At 38.1% G+C, this 27467-nt stretch overlaps 1 protein-coding gene across 5 annotated transcripts in view; it reads left to right on the top strand.

The window, feature by feature from the left end:
* HHAT (hedgehog acyltransferase) overlaps positions 1-27467 on the top strand; it is a 184023-nt gene that overhangs the window by 95763 nt on the left and 60793 nt on the right. For 4 of the 5 annotated variants that reach the window (XM_067293110.1, XM_067293108.1, XM_013949857.2 and 1 more), the window contains 2 exons: positions 6604-6805; positions 21538-21682. In XM_067293110.1, the coding sequence (XP_067149211.1) occupies positions 6604-6805; positions 21538-21682 (347 nt within the window). Of the gene's footprint in view, positions 1-6603; positions 6806-11569; positions 11702-21537; positions 21683-27467 lie in introns of those variants that run through there. The other variant, XR_010883686.1, reaches the window with a different exon arrangement.

The raw sequence follows: 27467 nt of genomic DNA, 5'->3' as shown, positions 1-27467 counted from the left end.
AAGGTTCTGTATTTGTCAGAGGCTGTCTAAACATCACATTAAGCTGGTGAGGTGAGAGAATCTTATGGAGCTTAAAAAGTTTTACCAACAACCCAGCAAAACCATTAGACCATGTTAAAAATTGATTTTCACTGTAAGAACAAGGCTCACCTCTCCTAGCAGAAATTTTGCCAATTGATATTTTGAATATCTTTGTTTTTTTTTTTTATTTCAGGTGCAAATATGTGGGCTGCCTTCAAAGTCTTGTTTACAGGAGGTGTTTCTGTGATTTAAAACAGATCTATTCGTGCAAGACCTGGTTTTGCAAAGACTTACAGATGTGTTTTACTTATGCACTCTGCATAGTTCCATTAAAGTCAGTGACAGCATGAATATTTGACAAAATAGGAATCATAAGAGTTCACATGGAAGTAAGAATTTGCAGAACTGGAACTGAAATATTTTGATTGTGTTATAGAGACATGGCTTAAAATCAATGGTTTAAGACCACAAAAAGAAAACATGTTTAAAAAAAAAAAATCCTGATTCTAGAGGAAATTCCTCTCTAGTTCTAACCCTGTGTCATGCCACACACTTCATTTCACCCAAATCTCTCTCATGGTGACAATCCTTGGGTCAAATTCAGAAGCAAAATGAACAGTAATTCAGTTAGCTAAGTTATACTTAACAGTGTTCAGGCTAACTTTGAACACTGAGTTCTTAACTCGTCGTGAGGAACATTTTGCTGACTGAAAGGGTTGGATTCTCCAGGCATAATGCTGCCTGGACAAAACTTCATATATGTGCTTACAAATGGACACTAACACTGTATAGAACCTTATGCTATTTCTGGTTTTATGATGGCATTGGCATTTTCAGCATTGAGTGTTCCCAGAAAGAAAACATAAAAGGCTTATAAATGAACTTTAGTTACAAGAAAGCTGTGAAGACTGACAATGGCTTTACTGTGGGAGAGGAAGCTAAGCATGTGTGTTTCGTACTGTTAGTGAAGTGTGTGGTTTTCTCAAATAATATTTACCACAATTTTTTCCATATTTGTTTGCTTTTATATGCCTTAAATGTGCCCTGAACACTTTGAGCCTTCTAATGCGCACAGCTTTTACTTCTGGTAGTATGCAGTGCCTTTCCCTGTTGTCATTAGCATAGGCCTAGCTGGGCTGGGATCATTCGGAGAGTGGGACTTCCAGCAGTCGTAACTTCCTAGTTGACAGCCTGAGCCTGCCTATAAATCTTATCTATTCTTTCAGCAGGGAATGTCTAGTTCTTATGAGCACGCAGGGTCACCCTGCTTATCGGATATCACTTAACATGGCAGCACTGTGTGGTTTCCAGAGAAGTGCCTTGGTCAGCCCCAGGGCTGCCCCATCCATCTGCAAGTCGAGGGCATGCAACTGGCACCCCCCACCCCGCGGTCTCAGCCAGGGGACTGGGCAACAGGCGCAGGAAGTGGTCCAGTGAGAAAAGCACTGCAGGGCTGATAAATTTGACCTTTAAAGTTTTGAGAGAGGTTGACTTTTGATTCCCTAAACTGATGTATTACTTTTAAATAATCACCAGCCTTTTTTTTTTGATACTAAACAATTTCCACAAGTGTAAGCTTTGTGTCTGTAATTTTCATGGATATTAAGGGAGGCCACTGTTACTTGTCCCTCTAAAATAACCTGGAGGGACAAGACCAGTTACCATCCTCTTCTCTTTGCAAAATACTTTGTTATTGCTTTTCTTCATTTATCCCTCTTTGGCTCATTGACCGCCAGATAACTGTTTTTGTTTTGTTTTGTTTTTTCTGGAATTTAGATAAAGTTGTTGCACGTTGGCACCACATTTTTCAGATGAGTCCGTCTTCCTTGCACATCTAAAATGTATTAAATGTGGTAAATGTGTAATTTGCTTATGAGCTGTTAAGAAATTCTGCTAGGAGGTTGTTCCTTTGAGTTGTGTTAGCCTGCCCTGAAGACCCATGATTAGTTTTATGTGCTAATAGCTCCCAGACTGGTGTCTTTGAGTTTATCCATGGATTTTCTATGATTAGAGATGGAAATAGTCTTAACCATTTCATGGAAGCTTAAAGTGAGATATTTACATAATTCTGTTCTGTATGTGGTGCAGCAAATTAGCATACTTTACAGTAAACTTTCCATATGTGAGTGTGAGAATGTGTACTTGCATGTAACAGGGTATGCCATGGGATGACCTGAAGCTGGGGGAGAATCCATCAGCCTCCTGCATGTGAACTAGTAATGCCTTCTAAATAGTTATCACCACTAACCTTTTAGTTTCTAATCACAGTACAGAAGGGCCATAGGATAGATTTGGGTTGGAAGGTAGTATTGATAAGAAGGAAAAAAGTTGAGAAGCGTGCATACGTATCAAGACATCAAATTGCTGTAGCCATTGCCCCATAATTGACATAAGGAGCCTAGAGAAATATGGGGGAAAAAAAAAGAGCAACTGCTGTATTTCTCACTCTCTCTTTTTTAAAATAGATTAAATAATTTCAATTTCATTCTCTTAGGTTCTATTGATTAGTGAACTGGAAGACAGAACTATTTACTTAAGGTATTATAAAGACCTCATTATTTCTCTTCCCAATCCCAGTACCTCATGTTCGAATCTGAGCTGTTTCCAATTATTGGAGATTCTGGATGCTACAATGGGTGCAAAGACTGTGTGCCCTCCTATAAGAAGGGATAGACATCCTGGAAAAGAAGATACTGCGTACCGGTGGCGTGCTTGTGTATCAAGCCATCCTCAGTTGAATTTGACCTTTGGGCAAGTTTCTTTTATCTGAAAAAGTTATGAAGTGCTAACACAGGTAAATGATGTATCAGTCACAGAACTGAAACACAGGGCAGACAGACCTGATTCTAGCTTTCTTATGTGTCCAGAACTGGGTATAGCAGCAACTTTGTTTTTCCTTTTTGGGTTCTTGTTTCCTTCTTTCAGCTGTAAGTATACATAATGTCTTATTCCTGAGCCAAAGGGCACAGCATTTCAATTTACTCCAGGAAGCATCTTAGGCTGAAACTTTGGCAGAAGAAAGTGTCTAGTAAACAATTTATTCTACTCTGTTTAGGATGTAATCATTAGTTAAAATGCATATGTTACCTACTGATAATACAGAAGTAATAATGTTTCTTCTGTCTTCTGGCTTAATAATGCTATTCACTGGTTTACTCTCCGTCACACTTTTCTTTTCTTTAGCATAAATATAGCTTTCTGAAATCAAATGAGTACTTTTTTTTGTAAACACATGGAAATTATTGAGAAATTAGATGCTAAATTTCCATATAAGCAAAATGCATTTTATAAGGAAAAGTGCTCTTGTGGTTCCTTTTAAGACAATTTTGGTTATATCAGAGTGCACAAAGTGGCTGGCATGGAGCCAGGATCTGGCCGCTGACTGCACATTGTCTGAATTGCCTACTTGCTTGCAAACAGGCCTGTCTATGTAAGAATGTAAAAACAAGGATAAAACATGGGTATGATATACATATATGGCAAGGTGGCATATATATATATTTTTTCTGATGTGGTCAAGGCAAGGCTGATTCTGTAACTTAATAATAGATTGTGAATGATTTTTTTCTGTGTAGATAACGTGGACAGACAGAACATCTCTTCTGACTGCTTGAAAGAGATGACTCAACTTCCAATTGTCAGTGGATGCTCTGACAAGCAAAGGCATGAGCATGCAGTCCAAAGGCAGCTAGTGGCATGCCGACCAGAACGCAAGAAACGTCAGCCAGCCTTTTTCCTGTTTCCTTCTGGTAGCTAGAAGGAGTGAGGGAGGCTTTGCCTTCTGCCTTGCATTTTTGCACCTGACTAGGAGGCAGAACCTCCACAGTACTGTGCAGAAAGGTCAGAATGTTAATAGATATTTCATGGCAGCATTTGGCTTCTATGCTTCTTCAGGCAAGTCTTAACAAGGATAGTGCAAGCAAACTTTCAATTGCATGCATGGGCCTCACTAGGAGCTAAAATTTCACTGACCTTAAACATTCACCAGAATTTGAATTAGTGCTGCTCAGTTAACTAACTGCTGTCATTAAACACTAAAAATCAGAAAATAGCCTATTTTTCTCTGCACAGTAAGCTGAAAGCCGTTCAGGCCAAGCTAAACGGAGTTGCAGTAGCACATGAGTAATGTGGCGTTCCTGAGCCTGTTACTGCCAGTCCCGGTGACAAGAGAAGCTGCTTGTGCTGACACATTGGCTGGTATCTGTGCAACAGCTTTCGTCTTTCAGTGGGAGGAAAGGGACATTTTGTATGGAAAATCAGAGCTACTTCTGCAGCGAAAGCTACAGTGCATGTGGTGGATTTAACCCAGTACCTTATGAGTTCAGGAAAAAGATTTCCTTAGGGCCTTTAATAAGGGAGCTATGTTCTCTCATGGACGGTGTCTGGGTTACTTTTAGATACTGTGCCTCGGTCACTGTACAGCAGAGGATGAATTTTGCTGAGAACGGCAGCATCAGCAAGGCCCAGTTTTGGGCTCCCCGTAGCGCCCATGAGTCTCAGTGGGGCTGGGTTATGCCCTGGCCACTGCGGAGCAGAGCTGCAGGGGCAGGCTGCTGCTGCTCCGAGCAATGTTGTGGCCGGGCTGTGAGCACCAGCTCTCAGCCCTTCTAGAGCTGGGCCGCGAGGCCGGCTGTGCCCTGAGAAATAAAAAATTATTCTTTATAACAGCCTTTCCTATATTCCCTTTCACAGTGTTTTCTGTTTTTAAGGAAGAGGGAAGGAGTTGTGGAAGTGTGTCCCGAGAGGTGCTGAGCTGCTTTTGTCTTTCCCTTCCCTAGTCCTTTAAGCAGAGGGAATTTGTCAGGACACCTGTGGAGCGTCTGAAACAGCCCAGCGGTGTGCAGCTGGGCTCTTTTCCTCCTCCCTGCCAGACCGTGTGGAAGGCCGTGCAGGGATCTGTTGGTTTACAGATTGCTGAAGTACACCTCTCGCTGTCAGACCTGTTGACCACTGCCCACATAGACTAATGACAGAAAACAGCAGTGGCTGTTGTAATTCCAAGTGTATGTTATTGTTCAACTGTTATATATAGTTTTATATATACCTATATGTGTGTGTGATGAGAAAAGACTAGACCTGAGAAGAAAATAGGAAGGGGAAAGAGAAGATAACTGCAACATATATAGACAACTGTTGACATTAATTTGTATTTATTTTCATACACTCAATAAAAATACATTCAAACTGAAAATCACTATAAATGAATCTGATTTTCCTGGTAGTGAGTGGAAGGAAAAAGGTATATTGATGTTATGTCTAGAGAGAATTTGGAGCATTTAAAAGTTTCTTTTGAATCATTTTTCCATTTACCCTTTAATTACTCTCATCATTTAATTTACCCCTAATGCTGTGTTTTGTTACTTCCTAGGATTAGGAGTAAAAGGCTATATTAATTTTTCTTCTAAATTTTTGAGGTAATATTTATCTCTGAACTTTGAAGCTAATCACCAGAGATAAAAATTTCTCTGGAGAAAAAATCATTTAATTATCTTAGCAAGTGAGAGTAGTGTCATAGATCAGTACAGTGTGTGATGCTGAAGAAATGAAGGAATGACAGCTAAAGAGAATTGCCACTGGCAGTTCTCAGTACATTGTGTGCTGCACATTGATACTCGTGAGCAGCATGGTGACTTCATTGCGTGATGAGGTTCTTCAAAGAATCTGCAGAAACATTCCACTTGTGCAAATAAGGACTGGACAGTGGCCATGCCTCGTGCTGAAACTGCCGGAAGTGGGTGCAGTGCTCTGGGCAGGAGGGAAGCGAAGTGACCCAGTCCTTCGATCAGAACGCAGTGTCAGCTTTCACAATCCCATTGCTTCTGGAACTTTTATTGAACAAATACTGCTTTCTGAACACTTAAAATAATCAATTAAAGACTAGGGTTCCAACTCCTGGATTCAATTTAAATACAGAAAATAATTGCATGCAGGGTGCTTCGCTACAGGTTCATTTTTAATGTTTGGAACATGTGCCATGAAGGTTATTTTGCAGACACGATCCTGAGAGTGCAGTTCAAGAACTGGGTAGGAAATATTTTTAGTTAATATAATTTTTAATGTAAGTTCTAAAAGAAAGAAATTATAAGTTTTTAAAAATAAAGCCTCTATGAATGTGTCTAAATTTCTGACATATGGAAGACATTTTTGGGGTTATGCCTATGTAATATGCCTTTATATAATGTTTTAAATTTTATCATTAAGAGTCTTGTAATCTAAATTCATATGAGGTAGATTACATGTATTTTCTGTGTGTATAAGCTGACTTGCAACTACTGCAGTTTTAAAAAATGAATTTTTGTCCTGCAAAATTTTGAGAATATAGTTTATCCTCCACATTTGCCTAATGCAGAGTTTCCTTGACCACAAAATAGTCTTTTTGCCAAATGGTGTATGCAAATATTTTGTGGAATGATCTGCACCTTTGCAGAAACTAGGGCAAGTTCTATAGATAGAGAATGTCAGGTAATCAATCAGATTTGTTTCTTATGCTACTCCATAAAAAAATGTATTTTGCAGCGGTTGCTTTTCTGAGATTTTTATGAAAGCCCTAATAACACTGCATGTCTGTCATTTCACCTACAGGTACATTTACATCCCAATGGGAGGATCTCAGGCTAGCATGCTTGGGATGCTTTTCTCCACAGCACTCACTTTTGCTTTCGTGAGCTATTGGCATGGAGGCCAGAGCTACCTTTGGTACTGGGGGACTCTTAACTGGCTCGGAGTAATTGTGGAAAATGGCGTCAAGAGGCTACTCTCTGTTCCACTTATTCAACACTTAACTGTAAGTTGAAACTCTTTTCACTTTGTCTTCGTGTTTTCCTGGCTTTGTGCTCCTTTGAAGTTACTGGTTTGTTATCAGCCTAGGTTAAAGCTCACCAGTTAGTGTTCCCTTCCCCAGCCTCCCCTTATTTGAGGTAAGCCATGCAATGAGAACTTGGCAATGTATCAGTTAGGCAAACACTGAAACGTGCATGGGCTTAAAGGCTTCCTGTGCAGTTCTAGAGTAAGCAACAGCTTGTTGATATATGCTTAAACAGGAGCCAGTTTTAATACATATATTATGATTTCATTCAGGATGGCCTTAAAATATTAATCTTCACCAAAATTAGGAGTTTATTTGTCTAACCAGGTGTCTTTTGGACAAATGCATGTGTAGCAGCTGTTTGCATCTGGGAAAAAGTTTACGCTGGAAATCTTATGCCACTAAAGAGTCAAATAAAATATTATTTTGCCTTTGAAGACATCTGATATTTTCACTTTACTTATAGTTTAGACCTTCATGCTGTCATTTCAAAAGGACAAAATTGACTTTAACATGCAGTCATATGCAAAAAACACTATTTGAATTTTGATAGTCATTTTAGTCTGCAGGTTTGCTCAGTATTAAATCCCAAATCTTCTAATAACTATTTGTAAGAATAAATAATTCCTGTAACTCATTTCCTTAGAAGTGACAAATGCCCAGAGTTCTTTCTCCTCTGTGATACTGTGGTGGTGGTGACTCGTTTTCCAATCTGATAAAGTCCTAATGCTGAAGTAATCATAATACTTGTTCTCCCCCACCCCCTTTCAACTTTCACTGTTGTGGCATCCTATGTGTGGCAACTGATACAGCTAAGTAATTTACTAGCCGGTAACAGGCACTGCTACCTTATATCATCCATCTGTCCATCACTGTGAAATTGGTGAAAGTCTGGAGGCTGCCTTTTTCCTTCCTCGAGAATGAGCTTATCAGATCCATTAAACTGTCCTCTAGGAAACTGAATTTCACCATCTCACCAGCTGTATACATTTGTCACTGGACTAGAGAACAGCATAGTTTCTTAGGCATCCAGCTTTATGGGGAAGACATAGGTATAGGTTCTTTCTGTACTCAATATCACTGTTTGAGAAATTTGAAAAGCTCTAGGGAATTAAGTGCTTAAATGCCTTTGAAATGAGAAGGATGTAGCATTATGAAGGTGAGATTGTGTGTGTTGGGTTAATGACTAACACACAGTTCTAATTACAGTTTGCCAGTGCTGGCAACAGCGTTCATTTTTGTGTAAATTAAACCCCTAAATATGACCAAGTGCATTTTCCGCTTCTCCCTCCCTGCACTTTCATTACGTGTTGTTAATGGCCTAGCCAGTTTCTTCTAAGACTCCCTTGTTTGCCACTTCTGTTTGGAAACATGGCTGTAGGCCTTCCTTAAAAGGGACTACTACTTCTTTCCCTGAAATATTTCTGAAGACAACATTTTTAATATGAATAGTTTTGGCATCTGAATTATTGCCCACCATAATGAATAAACTGGTTCATCTGTGTTGCTAAATTGGGCAGATCTTGCTGCATATGATTATGGTTGAGTCATGCTTTGCCTTGTGTCTTGAAGGTTTCTCTACAACAATGCTAGCTAGAAGCTTTGCCACCTACCCCTTGCTGCTGCCCCCTCACTCTTCTCTCAACTCTTGTTTTCCTCCTGGAAGCTGACACTGGAGAGCAGATCAGTAGTTGGACCCTTCCTTATCAAGGGGTGGAGTGTGTGATGTTCTCTAAGAAATACCACTTCTGTGGAAAATGCGCTGCAACTTCCCTAATGATGTTGTCTTTTATAAATTTCTTTTTTTCCCTTATCATCTGGCTCTTTTTACTTTTGGAAGCATTCCCATATTCCTGACTCCATGAGAGCCCAGTCACAGTGGCTTTGAGAACCTCATTTCTGGGTGAAGATTTTTCACATAGCTTTCAGCTGCTGACAAGCTGAAGTCTTTTGCAGGCTTGTGCTTCACTCACTCAGTGTTGCCCCTTGAAGGCTATTTTTGAAAAGGAAAGATTATTTTTGTCCCCAGAATAGCAGATGAGTTTCTGAGTAAATACAAAGAACAGATTTGTGCTTTTTTTACCCAGTCTATTTACCAAAGCTACTCCTATATTGTTGTTACAGTTGAGTTACAGAATTTAGTTGAGCTGGAGGTGTTTATTTGGTAAAACAGATTTTAAAAAATAAGCTTGAAGAACAAGTTTTTTAGAATGAATTGGTCACAAAACATATGAGTTACTTAAAACTACTTTAGTTTTTTTTCCATGTGTTCTCTCACTTCTCTTGCAAAAGAAAGATTAAGAAATCTAAATAAAGCACATCTGGTTTTTGTCTTTCACTAATCTTTGTGCTGACTAAGAATATGTATAAAAAGAATTGGGCCCATTTATACAGATTTTATGGTAGTTTGAAGCTCAACACCTCAAACATAACACAATATGGGCAAATAACACTTTTGCAGCTTTAAATTCAGTCTGACAGCTTTTGAGTGTCATCTCAGGCAAATTGAACTGGAATGAACAAGGAAGCATGGGCATTATTCATGAGAAGTAAAATCAGCATGTAAACAAAAATGTCCTCAGTAAATTCTCTGACCTGAAAAGTTTGATCTGTAGCTTTTCATTTTTACTGATTTCAAACAGCACCTGGCTTCCTGATTTCAGCCCTAAAAAAGCTGATGTTCCTTCTTGTGCAGTTTGCAGCTTCCATTGCGTAGAACTTTTGTGATTCATTGAGTTTTGCTGGGAGAAGCTCTCTCTTTTATCTTTTTTTTCCAGAGACTACTACTTTTACATATCAGTAAATTACAGCTAAATTCAGTAATATTTTAATCCTTTTCATCAAAACACTGTATGTAAAACAATAATTACTGTGCAGCATAAGCTAGGGTGTATCTGGGAACTTTGTTCTAAACTGGGGAAGTTTCACTGGATTTTATCAGTTCTTTTCAAGAGAAAATAAAAACAAAGATATTTAGAACCATACTGAGCAAAGCAGTGTTTTGTTTCACTGATGCTGTATTAATTTCTTACACATGAACAGACACCCCAGTAGTAACTCATTTGAAATCAGTGACAGAATTTCTATTGACTTTTAATAAATAATGGGTCAGCTTTTTGAAGGGGGGGGGGAAAGCTTATGTCTAAGATTCTTCCAGAGATTTCAGTATTTCCCCTCCTTTTCCTTAAGGAAAACAAAATATAGATCTGCACAAGACATTAGATCTTGGTTTAAAAATCCTTTTGCAATGATTTAAACCTCAGAATAGCTGACATCTTGAAATTAATGGATTTTTTAAAAGGAAACACTTGGAAATTATCCAAAAGAAGATATAGCAAAGAGGATGAAGTTGGTGGATTGTTAAATTTAATGTTTTAATCTCAATTGAAACAGTACAATTTATCTTAGTTCCTTCACAGTAAGGTAAAAACTTGTCATTCAGTCTAGTAAGATTTTTTTTTTTTTTTTTTTAAAGTTGTGGAACATAAAGATCTCTCTTCTAAAAATCATGCTATAATGAATTTCTGGTTTAATATCTTATTTCTAGCTTTATTTAGTAAAGAACTAAATACACCCTAATTCAGTTTAAGAAATCAACTGATTTTAAGCATGACTTAAAGTAACTTGTACTATTCTTTCAAGTTTTTTGTTTTCTGAAAGTATAAAAAAACCTCCGATTTCTGTATTTTCATTTATGACTAGGACAAGGTACACTAAGTTTGTTTTAGTGCACTATAAACAACATTCTTTCCCTCTTTCTAAAAGATGACATATTTTGTATAATGATGTGCATGCTTTTGCTTGGTGTGTTAGATCTTGGGGATCTTTTCCCTTAGAAATATAAACTGCATATATTTGTCCCTATAGTTAAATATCACTATTGTACAGAGTACCAGAGACATGGTCAATGATTATTGGCATTCTGAGCTTTGGACAGAGCAGCATTTTAGAAGTCTTTTTAAAAGTTGAGAGTGGTAAGGGGTTTTTTTTGTTTGTTTGTTTGTTTGGGGTTTTTTTTGTCTGTTTAATTTTGTTTCCCCTTTTTCTTTTACTTGGAGCATCAAAAATTCTCTAGTTGTTCATAATAAATGATGCAATGATCCTGCTGGCAGTGGACTGGAGATGGAAAGCTACTCACTGGTGCACCCTGCCTCAAGGCTGTGGTTCTACAGTCAACTAAACTTAAAAGCTCACTGCTATTGAAGTGGGGAAAAGTTTTATTTCCTCCTTTCCTGCATCCTCCTTTGCACTGTTTCTTGTTGGCATCTTTGTTGAGCTGACTCCTCAGCTCTTTAACCCAGGAGAAAACTTTCCTTTCTTTGGTTATTTTATTGCTAGGCAGTGAGATGATTTGCCTCAGGGAGAGGAGTCTGAAATGCACCTGAAGCAGTACAGAGTGAGAGGTGAAAGCTTAGGAATGGGAGTGGGATAGGAGGAGCTCAGGTACTCAGAACCTCACCCTACCAAACATACATAAGCAGGGGAATAAGTAAGTTGAGCCCTCCTATTCAAACCCAGTGGGACAAAGAAAACAATTGGGGTCTGCCACAGTAATCACTTAACCCTATATTAGGGCTGTAATATAGCTTAGTCAAGATAAAGACTCCTGTGACTTTCACAGTCAAGTCTTATGTACATTGAGCAAATTAATAACTATCTCATTAAATGGCAAATTTCTTTTTGCAAGTGTAACTTTCTTTAAGCTCTCATGAGAAGAGCTAACTGTAAAATTTCTTTCTGCAGCTGTCTGAGGCAAGATCTGGCCAAACATTTTAGAGTTCATTCAAGAGAAGTATGCTGAGCACCTTGCAAGATCAGATCTTCAGTAAGATCTCTAGTAAATAAAGACCCTGCTCAGCTGTTCTTCAGCACATAGTAGGTTTTGATCTTTTTTTTTATTTGCTAGAAAGAATACTTACATCACTGGTTTACAAATGTCAGGAGCCTGGCTGGTCTTTTCTCCTTTAGTAATAGTTTCATATGATTCCTGCATGTTTTTATTGCAACATATTCATTCAACTAGATGACAGGTATTTCCGGTGATACTTTCTTCTTAACCTCCTTATATGCTTGGTGTATAGTTCTGTTTGGTTTGTCTCTTCACTCTCTGAGAATCTATAAGAACATAAGGGTAAGGTAGTTGAATAAAGTACTTTAATCAGACTCTTACTCTTTAGTGCAGAATTGTTTTTTGAGGAATGAGTATCACCCATAATGGCAAACCCCAGACCAATGGGTCTCCGGGCTTGGCATCACACTCTAAAGAGCGAATAGTATGTATCCTACCTTCATGGAGGAATGACCCAAGGGTCAAATGCTCTCTAGCTGGGACACCTCCCACACACACACACACACACCTTGATGTCAGCCGTATCATTGGCCTAACCAGAACTCGCTACTATCTGGAGTAGATGTCCTCTGACTCAAAATCAATAGGAACTCCTTTCCCTAGATATGAACATTAGCCAAACCAGACTTGTGATGACTGATGTTACATGGTATCTAGAGGCAGCAAGCTCAGTTATCAAGGTGAAGGTGTCGTTTCATATGGAGCTGCTAAATGACCTTCAGAGGTGAACCTGGGCAAAGCATGTTCTAGTCTGATGTAAGAACAGCATTACAGGTGGCTAACGGTAGAACTGTGTGTTAAGGCTGCATGATGCATCCTAACTTTTTTTCAGTGGCTTATAACTTTGCCAAACTATAATTCTGAGTCAAATAACTCTTGCCACATTTCTGTTTTTGCTTGATTTTTCCTTTCTCCTCCACCCTCTCATTGTAAAGGTTTGTTTGTCTTCATGAAAGTCGATCATAAAACAGTGGCAGAGCCCTGCTAAAAATGTGTGTACCTGTGTGCACACACACACACATGCTCTGACTCTTGTGCCTTTTACTTAGGGAACTTCTTGTCCCAGACTCTGTAACAAAGACTGAAAACCTGGTAGGTGTTGTCTTGTGTCAGGGACGAGCATATGCTATATGATACAGGCTTTAATACAGCAAATGACAAATGCGGCTGATGTAAGATTTCAGAGATAATATTCTTTCTATCATTTCTTGTCATTTGAGTGCTAGCATCTATTTTTTTTGTCAAGTCTGTGTGAAATATTAATTACTTTTGATGCCAGCAATGGAGAAGCTTTTGTAATTTTCCATCTTTCTTTAACTAGATAATTGCTGCTCTGCTTCAGAGAGCAATGTCGGCTGGAAACCCCCTCACAGTAGCTGCTCTGTTGCCATGACAAATAAATGTTCCTCCCACCAGCAGCAGCATTTACTTCCTGTTTTGTTTTGGACACATCAGGCAGTTTGGTGCTCAGGCCTTAATGCAATTTGAAGAGCAGGTAAACCATGCTACAGAGTGATGCTGCCTGTGCACTTCTCTGTTGCTGTTGCGTTAATACAGTCTCTCTCTGTTGTTCGCCTTAAAAATTAGTCCGGACAATAAATCTCAGCATTTATGGAAATGCAAGTTAAGATTGCTGGGGTGTTAAGGAATGGTTGCATTCTCCTGTTGTTCAGCTGTGCCTTTCAGAGCCTTATGCAGTAATGCACAGCATAACTCTGGACTACAGAACCTTGCTATGTGGAAAATTACTTCTATATTTGCTGAGAACGTTTATCGGGTGTTTCTGTGGAGATTATTACGAGGTGTCTTTTATTTATTAACAGTTTCACAGCAGCAGTGTGGGAAGGCCGTAAGGGCAGGATCCCATGTGCAAAATGCTGCGCTAATAATTAGTAAAGTTAATTCTTGTCCCAATTTGGTTAGAATTTGAACGGTGAAAACATAAAATGTGGATGAGGGAACTGAGGGAACTAGAACGAGCAGACTGGAAACCAGAGGAACAACAAAAATGATGCAAGGATGTGGACGTGGAGAAGGGTGCACAACTCGACCTGGAAGCTGTCCTACTCAGTGAGATGTTAGGCACTTTTATAGGAATATATGCAGGGCCATTACTTTGTTAAATTCACTGCTTTAAAGAAAAAACAAGAAAGAGAGTGGTGTATTTGAATGCCGTTCATTTAGCACTTTTCACAAGCTGCCACTTTTAAAACGATTGTTGTTTGGGCAGGTTCTTTTGAGGTGAAGAGGAAGTGTAGAAGCAAGTACAGAAATTTACTTCTGTGTATGTAAAACTTTCACACATGCATCTTTAAGTGTAGTGCATACGTACCAGCTGGTAGGAGGCTTTCTTCAAACAGAAGTGTGGGTTGGCTGTTTGCTGAGAGATGCTATAAATACAGATCTTTTGGAAAATCTAAAAATGAACTGGTGCTAGTGCAAGACAGCGTTTTGTTGAGTGACTGTTTAGTAAGACAGCAATAGAGATGAGTATCTTCTCAAATACCATATATAGCATTTATTCCTAAATTCAGAAACATGTTCTATTTGTGAAAATAGATCTTAACTGACAGCTGCTTGATTTTAATTGTGTGGTCCTCTCCTTATACAAGTGATGTACTGTCTGTAGGGAATTACAGGTCGTTTGCATCATCCTGTCTCTTTGAAAAATGTTTTCAGTTCTCTCCTTCCCTTGTGAACCTTCCAGGAGCTAATCTCTACTTTTGCTTTGAAAGTAAAATATATACCTTGAGAAGCAAGAGGAGATGACCTTGGGCCATAGTTAAACTGGGGGAGAAGGGAGGGAACATCCACACCAAAACAAAATGCCAGAAAAATTAAGTTAACAGAAGTAAAGGGGACTGGATCTGGGTTAGAGCTAGATGAAGAATGGAGCAAACAGGCATGATTTCCATGATTACTGAAGAGTACAGTACATCTTGATAGGAAATTAAATGCATCCTTCTATTTGTGGTAGCTGTGGATGGATAAGATCTGGTAGCTCTTCTAGTCCACTTTCTACTTGCAGGCCTGTTCCTTGTCTTGTTATTGTTATAGCTCTGGTTATTCCACAATTTTGGGGTGGGGGGATATTTTGCATGGGTATTCTGCTTCTCTTGTTGCTTTTTTTTTTTTTTTTTTTTTTTTTTTTTTTTTTTAACTGTTTCTACTGTTACCCTGTTCGATATGTGTGCAGGATTAGGTATTGACATGTCAGCCTCTCATCAGCTGCCTTTCCATTTTTCCTGCTGCTCTTTGAGCCCAGTTTCTACCAACATTTTGTTAATGAGCAGATATACTCCCTCTCTTTATTTCTGCAGTCTCCCAAACCCACTTTTGTTGCTGGTACACATTGACAATGTAAGTTAACAAATACTACTTAAAGTTGCCCTGCTCGGACCCACCCCAACTTCATTTCTACTGCTCACTTTAAAAATTAAATAAAATGACGTTCTGTTTGGCAGAGCTTTGTCACAATTTTCAGTCTTTCCCCCAACCCATCTGCTACCCCAGCTGCTCAGTCACACCCTGCCCTCCATTTTCAGTGTGCCTAACTGTAGATGGATAAAATAGCCAATAACTGTTAGTCAGAATGTATCGCTTCTCTTCCCACTGTCCCTTCTGCTCCTCGTTCTCTTTCAGCTTTTTACCTGTGCTCTTGTTTTTATGCTGTGCCGCTATTTTTGGCAAATGGCTGCATTGCAGATGACCCAGAATCAAGGGATGCTTTGAGGTTTGCACCCTTGTGTTAATGGGGGTGATTACCAGGGTTCAGGGATGGAGTTTGAAATGTTGGCCTATCATTTATCTAAGAATATTTCCTGAAAGAAAATACCTAGTAGCGTTTATAAGGTCAACTAGATGCTCTCTGTTGCTTCTGTAGATAAATAAATTAATATTGGCCTTACCCTTTGGTTATAATGCAGTGAGGAGTGAAAACTGAAGTTCATATCCTTAGGTTGCACTGGTAAAAGGAACTCCAATGAGCAATTTTTTTCCCCAGCAATTTACCTGATGCACATAATTTTCCTGATACACCTGTGCACCTCTAGTTCTATTGCAGTAACTGAAACTCAACACATTCCCCTGTCACCCCCCGCCTTTTTTTTTCTTGTAAACCCTATATTCATCAGGCATTGCAAAGAGTGTTTCATTTAGTTTTTCATGGAATAAAGTAAATAGAGATTACATTACATTAACTTTTAAACATTGCTTTTAAACATAGTAGGAACATTCAGGAAATTGAAAGGTTTGAGCTTTAATAATCTTAAATAGCATCTGTACTCCCCACTCATATACTGGCAGTGGAGGATAACCTAGGGATTAGGTTTTATATTCATCATAGTTATTTTGCTTATTTTGTTCAACACAACAATAGTGCAGTGTATGGTCCAAATGTTACATTATTTAAAATTATTATGAATAAGTCGGCTGATAGGGTTAGGTGGAAGAGGATGAAATCTGTAGGCCAGATAGTATCGTGTGTTTAAAAAATGACAACTCCACTAAAAATTTTTAAAAAGCAAAGGAAGATGAAAATAGAATAATGTCATATGCAATATTGCAGTTTGTAGTATCAAGCACGTTTCATGTCACTCTGGCCATAGTATCTGACAGACTTATTCCTCAGTGCATATGTTCCCATGAAAAATATTCAGTTGCTTCTATAACTTTACCATACACTCTTATTTTGCTCGGATTATCAAAACTCTGGAAGGATAGTTCAAAAAGAAAATAAATGTTGTGAATAGCTGTTTTGCTCCTTGAAGATGTATGCTTGTTTTAAATTGCCACAAAATTAATTCCCTTATATGGGACTTGTTAAAGTACTGTAGGTATGAGCAAGCTTGATAACATCACTGGCTTTATGTGGAAGTTTGCTCTAATCTGTCCCAATGCAGTCATGTAAATGAGGTGTGTTGTGAATGCGGCATGAATACATATTTTCCATCTTCCAAGCACTTGCCAAGAAGTTACCAGCTAATCTCTGTCAGCAGAGGCTTCTTGCCATATGCAACCCTGTCATCAAGCTGGGTTTGCAAGTTGGCAGAAAATGTGCACCCCAGTTCCTCAGCCCTCCCTAAAACAGTGTGATGTATGTAACCCACTCCCCAAACATGTCTGCAAGCTACTGCAAATGAATTCAAAAGACCTCTGAAGAAAGAGCATTTGGGACCTGCCGAATTACCGTGGTACCAACACTATTCCTGGAAGAGTTCAAAGAATAAGAACGCCTGCTGTAGGAGGTTGTAGGATTTGGTTACTGATGAAATACTGGGGAATATCTTTCTATGAAAGAAGACTTCATCTTGATATTTTGTATAGAACTGCCTGGCTGTTGTATAGAATATCATATTGGGTTTCTCCCTATCTTCCATATTGAGGGATGATTTATACCCAACAGTATTCTGCAAAATATTTTCTTTGGTATTGCCTAACTATGAAGTGTAAATGCCTTTTTGGAAAAAAAAAATATATATGGTCCCTCAATTTCATCTCTCCCTGCCATTCAGTAATATCATTGCATACCAGTGTCGTATATTAGCAAAAATGCAAATTTATTGTTGATTAGCTGTAGCTCGTCTTGGACAGAAGTTTTTCTAAATGGCGCTCTGCTGTCTTAAGCCCCTTTTACTGCCTTGTTTGTTTGTTTCATACTGATATTGATGTAATTACCCTGCAATGCAAATAAGAACAAGAGTATTTTCTGTCACATCCTTTGCAGTCCGACTTCAAACTTTTACCGTGTCCTTTAACTTGACTCTTAATTCTAATTTAAATGATCTATTCTGGTGCATGTTGCCAGTAAACTATTTTTCTCCAGAAACAACTACTATACAAACTTCTTATTTCTGGCATGGTTTTCACTTAGAGACTTAATATGTCATGCGTACGTAACAGAAAATGGATTTAGGAATGGCAGTTTTTGACCTGTGCAAATCCTTTTTGCCCCTATCTTCTCCCGTGTTTTTCAAACACATACACAAGCTTACTGTTCAAGTTATGCTGTTACATGATAACATCATTTGTTTTTGTAAGATGAATGTGAAGGCAGAGTTGAGAGAGATCTGACAGTAGCCAATTCTACTAGCCCCAACAGTGTGCAGAGATAGGTCTTTCCCAACATCTGACCAAATGCTGGCTGAGGCCCATTTACAGCAGGAACTGGACTGGATTATCAGGACTCCCTTCAAATCAGGGAAAGGTGGCCTGAGCCAGTCTGTGCAAGTCACCTCCTATATCACACTGCATACCTCCAGACTGAGTATCCTAACAATACGTCTAGTTTTGGTGTGCTTTAAATGCTACAGTCCATTTATTTCATACTGGAAAAATTAAGTGATTAGTGGAAGTAAAGTATTATGAAGTATTGATACTAGATTACAAATAAAGCACAGCTGTGAGGAGGAATGCAAATCTAAGGTTTTCAGCCAGGCAGCCACAGCTTCGTTGTCATTTTAACGCTAGGTGCTCTTTTACCGCTCTGGCTGTATTTCCAACACAAAAAGGGGAGAGAGAAAGAAACAGCAGTAACTTCCAGAGAAACAACACAATCCATAGCAGCTGCTGGTATTGTTGCAATGGAACATATTGTTAACTGCATGAAATAACATAATGAAGACTTGTGGGTATGGATTTTTTTTTTTTTTTAATTTTGTCTGCTTTGATGAAAACAACTTGCCGTATATTCAGAAAAATCTACACACTGGTAGATACTTATATCACAAATGTCATTACTGATTATCTAGACTAGCCTCAGTCCTTTTTCATGTGTAAATTAATGCTTGGAGTGTATTAATTTAAGCACAATAGCTGCTCAGGTACTTTTGTAGTTTTTTTTCTGGATGGTATGAGATGTTTAAAGAATTTTTTTTTTCTTTGTTGCAGTTGAATAAAAACTGCAATAGCATCAAGGACTCTCAAGAAAAATCTGTACTGCTTTTTGGGTTAGTGCCTAGCAAAGCTAATGGAAGTTAGCTACAGCACAGTCCTGAAATGGTTTGGTGTTTGTCTAAACTGTTTCTGTCTTAAAGTACTCCCTTATACCTTATCAATGACCAAAGGCTTTTTATGGTCTGTACTATAGACAACTTGTACTATTTAACGTACAACATCTTTGTAGAGGGTGATGTATTATATGCAATATATATGTATTATATGTTATTTTTTTAATAACTGTATTCATTAAAAAAAAAAAAAAAAAGGCGGCAGAGCTTTTTTAGCTAGTCATGCTGTTTGTCTTAACCATACTGTTTTGGGTCGCAAAACAGGCAGACCTCAGACTTATCAGGTCTAATCAGTGCCTCAGTGGAAAACACAGTCAAATTGTAGCTGTCTCATGGATTGCCCGTCTCTAACTCTACAGTTATAAGAGAAGATTCTCTTTTTTCCTAGCTGAAACTGTTTCTCTGTACAGTTGATGGGTAGGCCTGATAGACAAAGGAAGAGTGAAAAGTAGATCTGATGGTAGACTATGAACTGTAAATAAGCCACAGCTCAATCAGAATTAATGAACGTGGTGTAAGAACAGAGGAAGTCAGGATACTCAGCACAAAAGGTCAAGATGACCTTGATTATTAACGTGGATTTAGTGGAAAGATTTTGAAAATTTTTTATGTGTGCATAGAGGTAAGCATTCTGAAGAGGCTTATAGTCTGATCTGTGGGAATACCTATTTGTACGGTACGTTTCAGGAGAAACATCCTCTACCTGTCTGACCACTGAAGGAGAACATCTTGGAAGTCTTTGGGCAGCTTTGGGAATGCAGGGTACTAGAAATGGAAAAAGTTGTTTCACTAAGTAATCATCAGTGTCTGATGAATATTTACGTAATTATATTATATTCTTGACACTTTCCTTGTGATGCCCTAGTTTTGCTCCAGAATTTTAGAACAAAAAGCTCAGTCTCCATTTTCATAGATGAATATTTTTGCCAAAGTTATATGGAAAATTGACTATTATTGTTTTGTATATACAGATTGATAGAGAGTATTTCTCCTTGAAGATTATCTATCCACATTTTTGTGCTGACTCAGACTGATTCATACATTAAATATAGTTCCAACTGTGGCTAATATTCAATTTACCAGAGATGTACTTTGCAAGAATGTGTTAAAACTGTGTTTTTATGCCTGTAACTGTCATTCATTTGAAGTTTTATGACTTTATAATCTAGCAACTGAAACCTTTGTTTTGATGCTTACAAAACTAGCACTGTAATTCTGTAGGAGTATATTTTTAGATCTGTTTTGAGCATGTGCATATGGTGTTTCAGGTATCTCAGTGTGAATTCTAGTCTGGCTGCAGCTGTCAAAGATTAAATGCTGCTCTCTTATTTTTTTTTATTTTTTGATTCTGCAATAACAAGACTTTTTTTTTTTGCTGCTGCAACATCAACGTTTAGGACATGGAACCTCCTTATATTGTCCCTAGCTCCCATGCCCTGGCAAATGTTCATCCTTTTGCAAGAAGCACTCAGTCTTTTGCAGATTCAGGCACTATGTAAAGAGGCTTTCAGCCTGGGGACATGATGAACAAGATATTTTTCTCTATGCAGTACTGTAATCAGAAAATATTTCCCATGATGTGCTATAATGCTGTCTTTATAATTCACTCTAACAACTGAAGATTGGAGGAGACTAAAACTTTCTCACCTTTCTTTTACCACCTTCCTGCAGCATCCCTGCTGCACTTATGCCTCAGGTGATAATGCAAAATATAGATGCATAAGGTAGTATATGATGGAGACAGATTTGCTTTATTTGCATCATTAGGACAACAGCAGCAAAAACTTTACAGCATGTATTTATACTTCTCGAATATGAGCAGTAATATTTGTAATGAAATAATTTGGTTTGCATGTTTATTTATGTCACTTTCATATTGAAATATCTGTTTATTAAGAGACTTATTCCAATAACCAGTTCTGATCTAACTCTAGAATCTCTCGCTAAACTCTTGTTAATCAAAGCATTAATGACTTTGTTTTATGCTGTTTGTTTTGTACTGAAGTGCTTTACTGCATATTGGAACTTATTGGGTAGTATTATCTACACAAGGAGAATGTTGTTACTGTTTACATTCGTCAACAAAAAAATCATCAAGGACTATATTTATTACAAAAAGAATTAAGACAGGGAATGTATAGAACTGTGTCCAGTTCTGGGCTCCCCAGTCCAAGGGACACGTGGACATACTGGAGCGAGTTCAGTGAAGGGCCATGAAGATGATGAAGGGATTGGAGTGAGAAGAGCCTGAGGAGCTGGGACTGTTTAGCCTACAGGAGAGACGGCTCAAGGGGGATCTTATCAGTGTGTATAATTACCTGATTGGGGGGCGTAAAGACAACTGATCCAGACTCTGCTCCATAGTATCCATTGAAAGGACAAGAGACAAAGGGCACAAATTGAAATACAAGAAATTCCACTTAAACATAAGAAAAAATGTTTTTTACTGTGAGGGTGGTCAAACACTGGAACATCTTGCCCAGACAGGTTGTGGTGTCTCCATCCTTGGAGATATTCAAAACCCAGCTGGACACTGTCTTGAGCAGCCTGCTCTAGCTGACCCTGTTTTGAGGAGACAGGTTGGACTAGACAATCTCCAAAGGTCCCTTCCTACTCCAGCTTTTACATATTTCTATGATTCAACACTGCATTTAATTGCAAAATCCTATCCAAACTTTAATGGCATCAGTGGAAGATCAGCTAGGTTTGTTAAAAACTTCAGGATATGTTCAGTAATGATTTGAACTTCTGTATAAATGTTGTTTTTCATAACTACAATGTCTCTTCTAACACTGCACACATTTTATTGCAAAATCAGGGGGATTTGTTAACATCTGCCCTTTTTTGTCCCTCAGGATCGTTTCTTCTCACCGAGAATTCGTCGTCGACTTCATGCTGTCCTGGCATCTGTTTGCACTTCAATGTTGGTTTTATCGAATTTAATATTTCTTGGAGGAAATAAAGTTGGAAAAATCTACTGGAACAGGATCTTTTTGGAAGGCAAGCTTATTTTTTATGTGCTCCCTATATAATTGAACTTTCCAGAAATTACTGAATTACTGTGTGCTGGTCCAGGTTCTCCTCTCAATGTACCTACACTAATTTGTGAGAAACTTTTTTTCAGTTCCTGTTCAGAACCATCAAAATTTGTCTGACAAAATCTAAATACAGGCTGTGCAACTACAAAGTAATGTTGCATTTCTCCCATCGAGACTAGGAAGAGCATTATCAGGCTTCTCTGTCAGTGAAAACACTGAAGATCAAATAACAAATGTGTGACAAGTTGGCCAGGTTGGATTTTCTTTCTGTTCTACATTTCATGTACATCAGTAAGAATAAGTGTACTAAAGCCAACCCCATAGACTCTATAGAAGGGTAGTGAGTGAGATCTGTATTGAACACAGGCTATTATACAGCAGAACTGAGCAATTATTTTTTTTTCTTTTTTGTGGTGGATCTTTCAGGTTCAAGGACCTTCTGAATAGTGATAATATCAGCTTACAGTGTTGTTGAATAAGCAGTTCTGCAGGGTTTTGCTGTGAACTGAATCAGGAAACAAATCCAGCTTTTCTTTTTTCTTTTTTCTTCTTTTCCCCACCAGAGCTCAATTTAAGTAGTGCCAGTTCCCTTCTTAGGTTCTTATTGCTGCCAGAGCCCCACGTTGTCAAACAAAGGTCTTGTAGAGGAATATTTCTTCCTTGTCAGGAAGATACTAACAGGCTTCTGTGCCCAGAAACTCTGCCCTGCAAAGACCACTGCTGTCTCTTGCTCCTTCATGCAGTGTTTTCTCCTCTTGTTCCTTGCAATGTAGCTCTTGGGTTCCAAGGTCCTTCTTAAGCATCCTAGAAGAATGAAACTATTATGGAGTAAGTTATGTACAGAAACTGAACACTTTGTCTTCTGTGCTCAAGAAAGAAGTTGATACAAACAGTACTGAGAAATCAGGTGTTTTTTTTCTAAGAATTACACTTTTTGCACAGAATATAGTGAAATTTTTTTGTTAATGTTGGACAGGGGAGAATGAGTGAAATACTAGTTTGTGATTCATTTTTGCTCTTAAAAGATGAAAGTTTGCTTTTTATTTTCTTAAAAGGTTTAATTTTCTGTTAAATTGTTTCCCCCTCCAGCTGGCTGGCTAATAGTTTTAGTAGAATAAATTAGCTGACACAATATGTTTGGAAATAGAGTTAGATATCACTTTTTATCGATACAGAAAAAAACTAATGAAATTGCCCACTTCATGTTTATGGCTTGGTGCAAACTATTTTTCTAAAAGCAATTTGTATGTTATAAATGGAAAAAGTATGCCCCCTTCTTCAAAAGTGGTAGCAGCTGGCAAAATACTTTTTTTTTTACTTTTTTTTTTTTTGCATCTGATGAAGGACAATGCTTTAGTAAGTAGAACAGTATTTATCTTAGTTCTAATTAAACCAAATCAATGGTTGATTGTTATTCTATTTTTTTTATAGTTCTGTGGTCTGTTACTCTGCATATAGTTTGAGTTCATATAGTTACTGCAGTTTCAAGTACCAGGCATCTAAGATAGGAACAACAAATTAGTCTGATCGTTAGTAACTTTGTTTCCATGATGAGCTAATCAAATTAACTTTATTTTTAGAACTTAAAAGCTTTTGCTTAGTGCAGCTCATACTCTACTAGCAGTAATCTCAGTGCCAAGCTTTATTTTCCTCCATCCTCAGATCACACAGATGATTAGGAGTATGTTCTACTACTGCATTATGGTTCTGACAACTCATATTTACAAACTAAAACATCAGCTCAGGATTTTATTGCATCTATGCTCCTGCTCCCTTGTGGTTTTCCTACTATTGAACAAATGCCATGCGCTGGTTCTGGAAGAAATACTCAAAACCATGTTCTTCAATTTAAAATATATTTAAGTGCTGGTCTGTAGGAGACATAACAAAGATCTGCATATATATTTGCAGAGCATAAAGCTAAAAGCTAAAATAAAAAACTTAGATTGTGTGTTATAGTCTTTACTGTTCTGAGGAATCCTATTCATCAATATTTTCAGACCAAATCAATTACTACAATATATACTGCTTGGTCATCCCTCCATTAGCCCAAGGATGGATGAGATGACCTAGCTGCTTATCTTCAACTGTAGTCTGTATCATTACCCTTGCAAAAAAATTAAATGTGAATGCACTTTGACTTGTTTGGAGAAGTAGGAGTGGTGGTAGTGGTATGTTTGGTTTTTTTTGCCTGTTTTTTTTCCCCACTTTTTTATGGTGTGATACAAGCAGTGCAAAGTTTCCATGTATGAAGATTTTCTGCTGTTCGTTAGGATGTTGAAGAGCTCTGGTTAGAATGGATGCTGACCTTAAGACCACGAGTGTCATCTTAAGAGTAGTCAGTGAATCTGGCAAGGGATCCCCAAGCTACTTCTCTGCATAAACCCAGATCTGTGTCCTTGCATGTGGTGTGCAAAGCAACGTTGTGATGTACAGTGCATTACTAAGACATTTTAGATATGTATCCAGTTAGTTTGAATCAATAATTTTTAGCCTTGAATTGATAAGAGAAAAGATATTTAGCACATTTCAGGTGAAAAATATTAAGAATAATATTCTTGCTCTATTTTAAACAGCTTTTTAATCCTTTTGAAATTCATCATAGTTTAGGAAGCCCAAGCAGGATTTTGCACCACTCTAAAACCAAATCTAGAGAGTGAGCATTTGCATTTGGAGGGCATCTCTATATTCTCGGCAGCCTGGAAAGCAGGGCTTGATGTGGACTGACTGAAGAGGCAGGAGGCTCTGCATCAACAGTGTAAGGTAAAATCCCTAGGAGTTAAGGAGTAGAGGTCAGCCCGAAGGAACAGCCGTGGAAAGAGAGCTGTCCACCTGCCCATCAGCTGCACAAGAATAGTCAATTCCCTTCCTTTGTTCAAATCCCACAGAATTATTTGTACAAAGATTTGCATGTCTACTGGTAGGAAGAAAACAGAAAGAGAACAGATGTGCATTTCACAATTTATAATTGGCAACTGTAGATCACTAGCAAAATAATTCAAGGATGTATATGCTAAACTTGAGCAATAAAATACAGAGCAGAAATCAAAGCTGCAGTTTTAGTTGGAGCTTTAGGTGTTGTACATGGAATTTTCAGGTCTGGCAAGTAAATGAATATCAGAATATCACTATTTTAAAATCATAAATGAACAGTGTATAGCAATTTGCAGTCAGAAGTTAGGAGTTCTATCGTATAATATCTAAAAACATTGCTCAGAGTGCTGTTTCCAAGAAAGTGACATTTTTCCTAAGTTACTCTTTTAAAAATTAACTTGTGAGCTATTCGTATTTTATGAAAAGTTCTAGGGGTGCTTCCATCTCAAACTTGCAAGCCTCTGTACCCGGTAATGCCTACCTATTCACTGCCAGCCTCTGCGTTGAGTATATGAGAAAGAGAGTAGTGTTTGTATTAGTGCTGAGCATGTGTTGGAGATGCTTGTTCATTGGTAGCTGCATGACAGTGATGCAGATTTAAAATGACTGACTACTGACTAAAATGGAAGGTTTGCTGAAGATGAGGCTGCACAACATGCACTTCTAGTTTTGCTGTTTGGTTGTTTGGAGAAGATGCTTTGAAGAGGATCTACTCTGTTCTTTTGCAAAGACTGAGTATATCAAAAATCTAAACAGTTGTCTGAGAGTGGGTAGGAGAGGACTTGAAAGCGTGGCTATGAAAGCAGATAAACCTCACAGCAGCACAGCCAGTGCAAAGAAGACCGTACAGGTGAGCTACCTTTGTTATCAAAGTTTTCTGAATTGCTTTCTAGGAACAGGATCTATGCGAGCCTGTTTCTCATGTATGGTAATCTCTAGATGCTGTAATGCCCCTTGCCATGCCGTATTTATCCCTTTTCTTTTTCTGGAATTCTTGCTTCACTGACATTTGAACTGTTCTTGCAGTGCTTTGCAAAGCTCCCATACCACTGAAAAGCAGAATTTATATCTGAGTGTGCTGGGTAGCAGTATTTTTTACCTTCTGCTTGCTTCATATGGAAAATAAATTAAATTGTTCTTGCTTGAAAATGAATTTCCGTGCATTGTTGAAAACACTACTGACAATTATAAGAACAAGTGTGAGTTTGTATTATATATATATATATATATATGTGTGTGTATTGGTTCTTAAATTTGTACTTGAAGTGTTTGGACTAGCCTTACTGTATGCTTCTAAAACTTAACTCAGGGTCAGCCCCGTAAATGAATCATAAAGAAAAAAAGTTCCTGAAACAAGCATTTGATTTGACGTTTTTAGTAAGGTTTTTTTAGTAAGGCGTCATTCTAATAAGTAAGGGAGAGGAACGTCTTCTACAAAATAAACTGGTTTTACTCCTGTATTCAGAGTAATTAGTTAATATTTCCCTTCAAAATGGAAGGCTATGTTAAGTGGGGTTCTGCATGGAAGGACTCTTTGTGGAATGGTTTTGGTTAAGAGTTTGAATTATCTTACTGCAATTGGCAAAAGATGTTAAGCTAGAACAGGACACAAGTATGCTGGGTGATAAAAGTTTAAAATACTTGCTTCATGCTGTTTCTTTGATTTGCCGGGACCAGAGCCCAGATCAATGAGGAAAGTGCTAAGTGCATATGGGGCACGTTTTACTCTGAATAGCTGTCTGAAAATGAGACAGCTATTGTTAGACTTAACTGTAAACCAGTGCTTAACTATGCAGCTTACCTCTGTAAATTGTCAAGAGTGCCTCTCTTGAGGTCAGTTCATCCCACACGCATCCATCTTAGCATGGGATGAGATGCAGTGTCACTCTTCCCTGAGTTTAGAAGCGTTTTATGCACACTAGTTTAGATTAGACTGAATATCTAACCTTTGGGAAGATGTCTGTTAGTAGACATGGAGCGCAGAGTGAATTTCACCCTCAGTTAGAAATGATTTATTGTACGAATACAGAATGGCTGGCTAGGCAGAGGTTCTGCCATGAGGGTATCTGACTATTCCACCAGATCGTAAACTTTGTGAATCAATGATGTCATACCGGTTACAACAAAAATAGACCATATGCTGAAATGTGTTGACAGCAGCCATGCATAAAATAATCTCTTCTGCTACTTGATATTATGAAGGTTAAAGTTAAAATATGGCCAGTTTGGGGTACTTAAATTAAAAAAAAAAAAAATCTGACAATTATGGAGAGGAATACAGCAGAATGACTGGAAGTCTAGAAGCCATGATCCTGAAATAAATGTCATTGTTTTGTTCTGAGAGGAAAACATTGAGAGGAGAAAAAAAGTACATAGAAGTTTCTGAAAAAAATGTTAATGAAATATTTTCTATTTCCAGTGAGATTAAGAGAAATAATGACTGTAAAATGTAGCAAGGAAGTTTTCTGTTAGGTAGGAGAAACTTTCAAACTGTAAGGCTTGGTAAGTATTGAAACACAGTACCTAGGTAAGCTCTAGGACTGCCATCTTTGGAGGGCAGTCTCTAGGTAGATCTGTCAAGCAATGCAGAAAATATTCATTTCAACTTGGTGTAGGAGGAACCTCTGAATGATCTCCAGACCCATTCCAAGCCCTGTTTCCTGGAGGTGGCTTATCAGCAGATACATCTGTTTACATGACAGAATTCTGTGTAGTGCACACCAGGGTTTTTGTTTTGTTTTATATTTTTCTTCAGTAAGTTGAAGGCTAGCGTAGTGTACATAAATGCAGTTTCACTAACATTTTAAAACATTTTCTTTTTGAAGCTTGACAATCTGATGGGGGGGAAAAAGCCATTAGCACTGTGGCCAAGA

The sequence above is a fragment of the Apteryx mantelli genome, chromosome 3 (assembly GCF_036417845.1).
Source record: "Apteryx mantelli isolate bAptMan1 chromosome 3, bAptMan1.hap1, whole genome shotgun sequence".
Lineage (NCBI taxonomy): Eukaryota > Metazoa > Chordata > Aves > Apterygiformes > Apterygidae > Apteryx > Apteryx mantelli.
The sequence above is the reverse complement of the archived record's forward strand: the minus strand, read 5'-3'. Positions and strand labels throughout refer to the sequence as shown.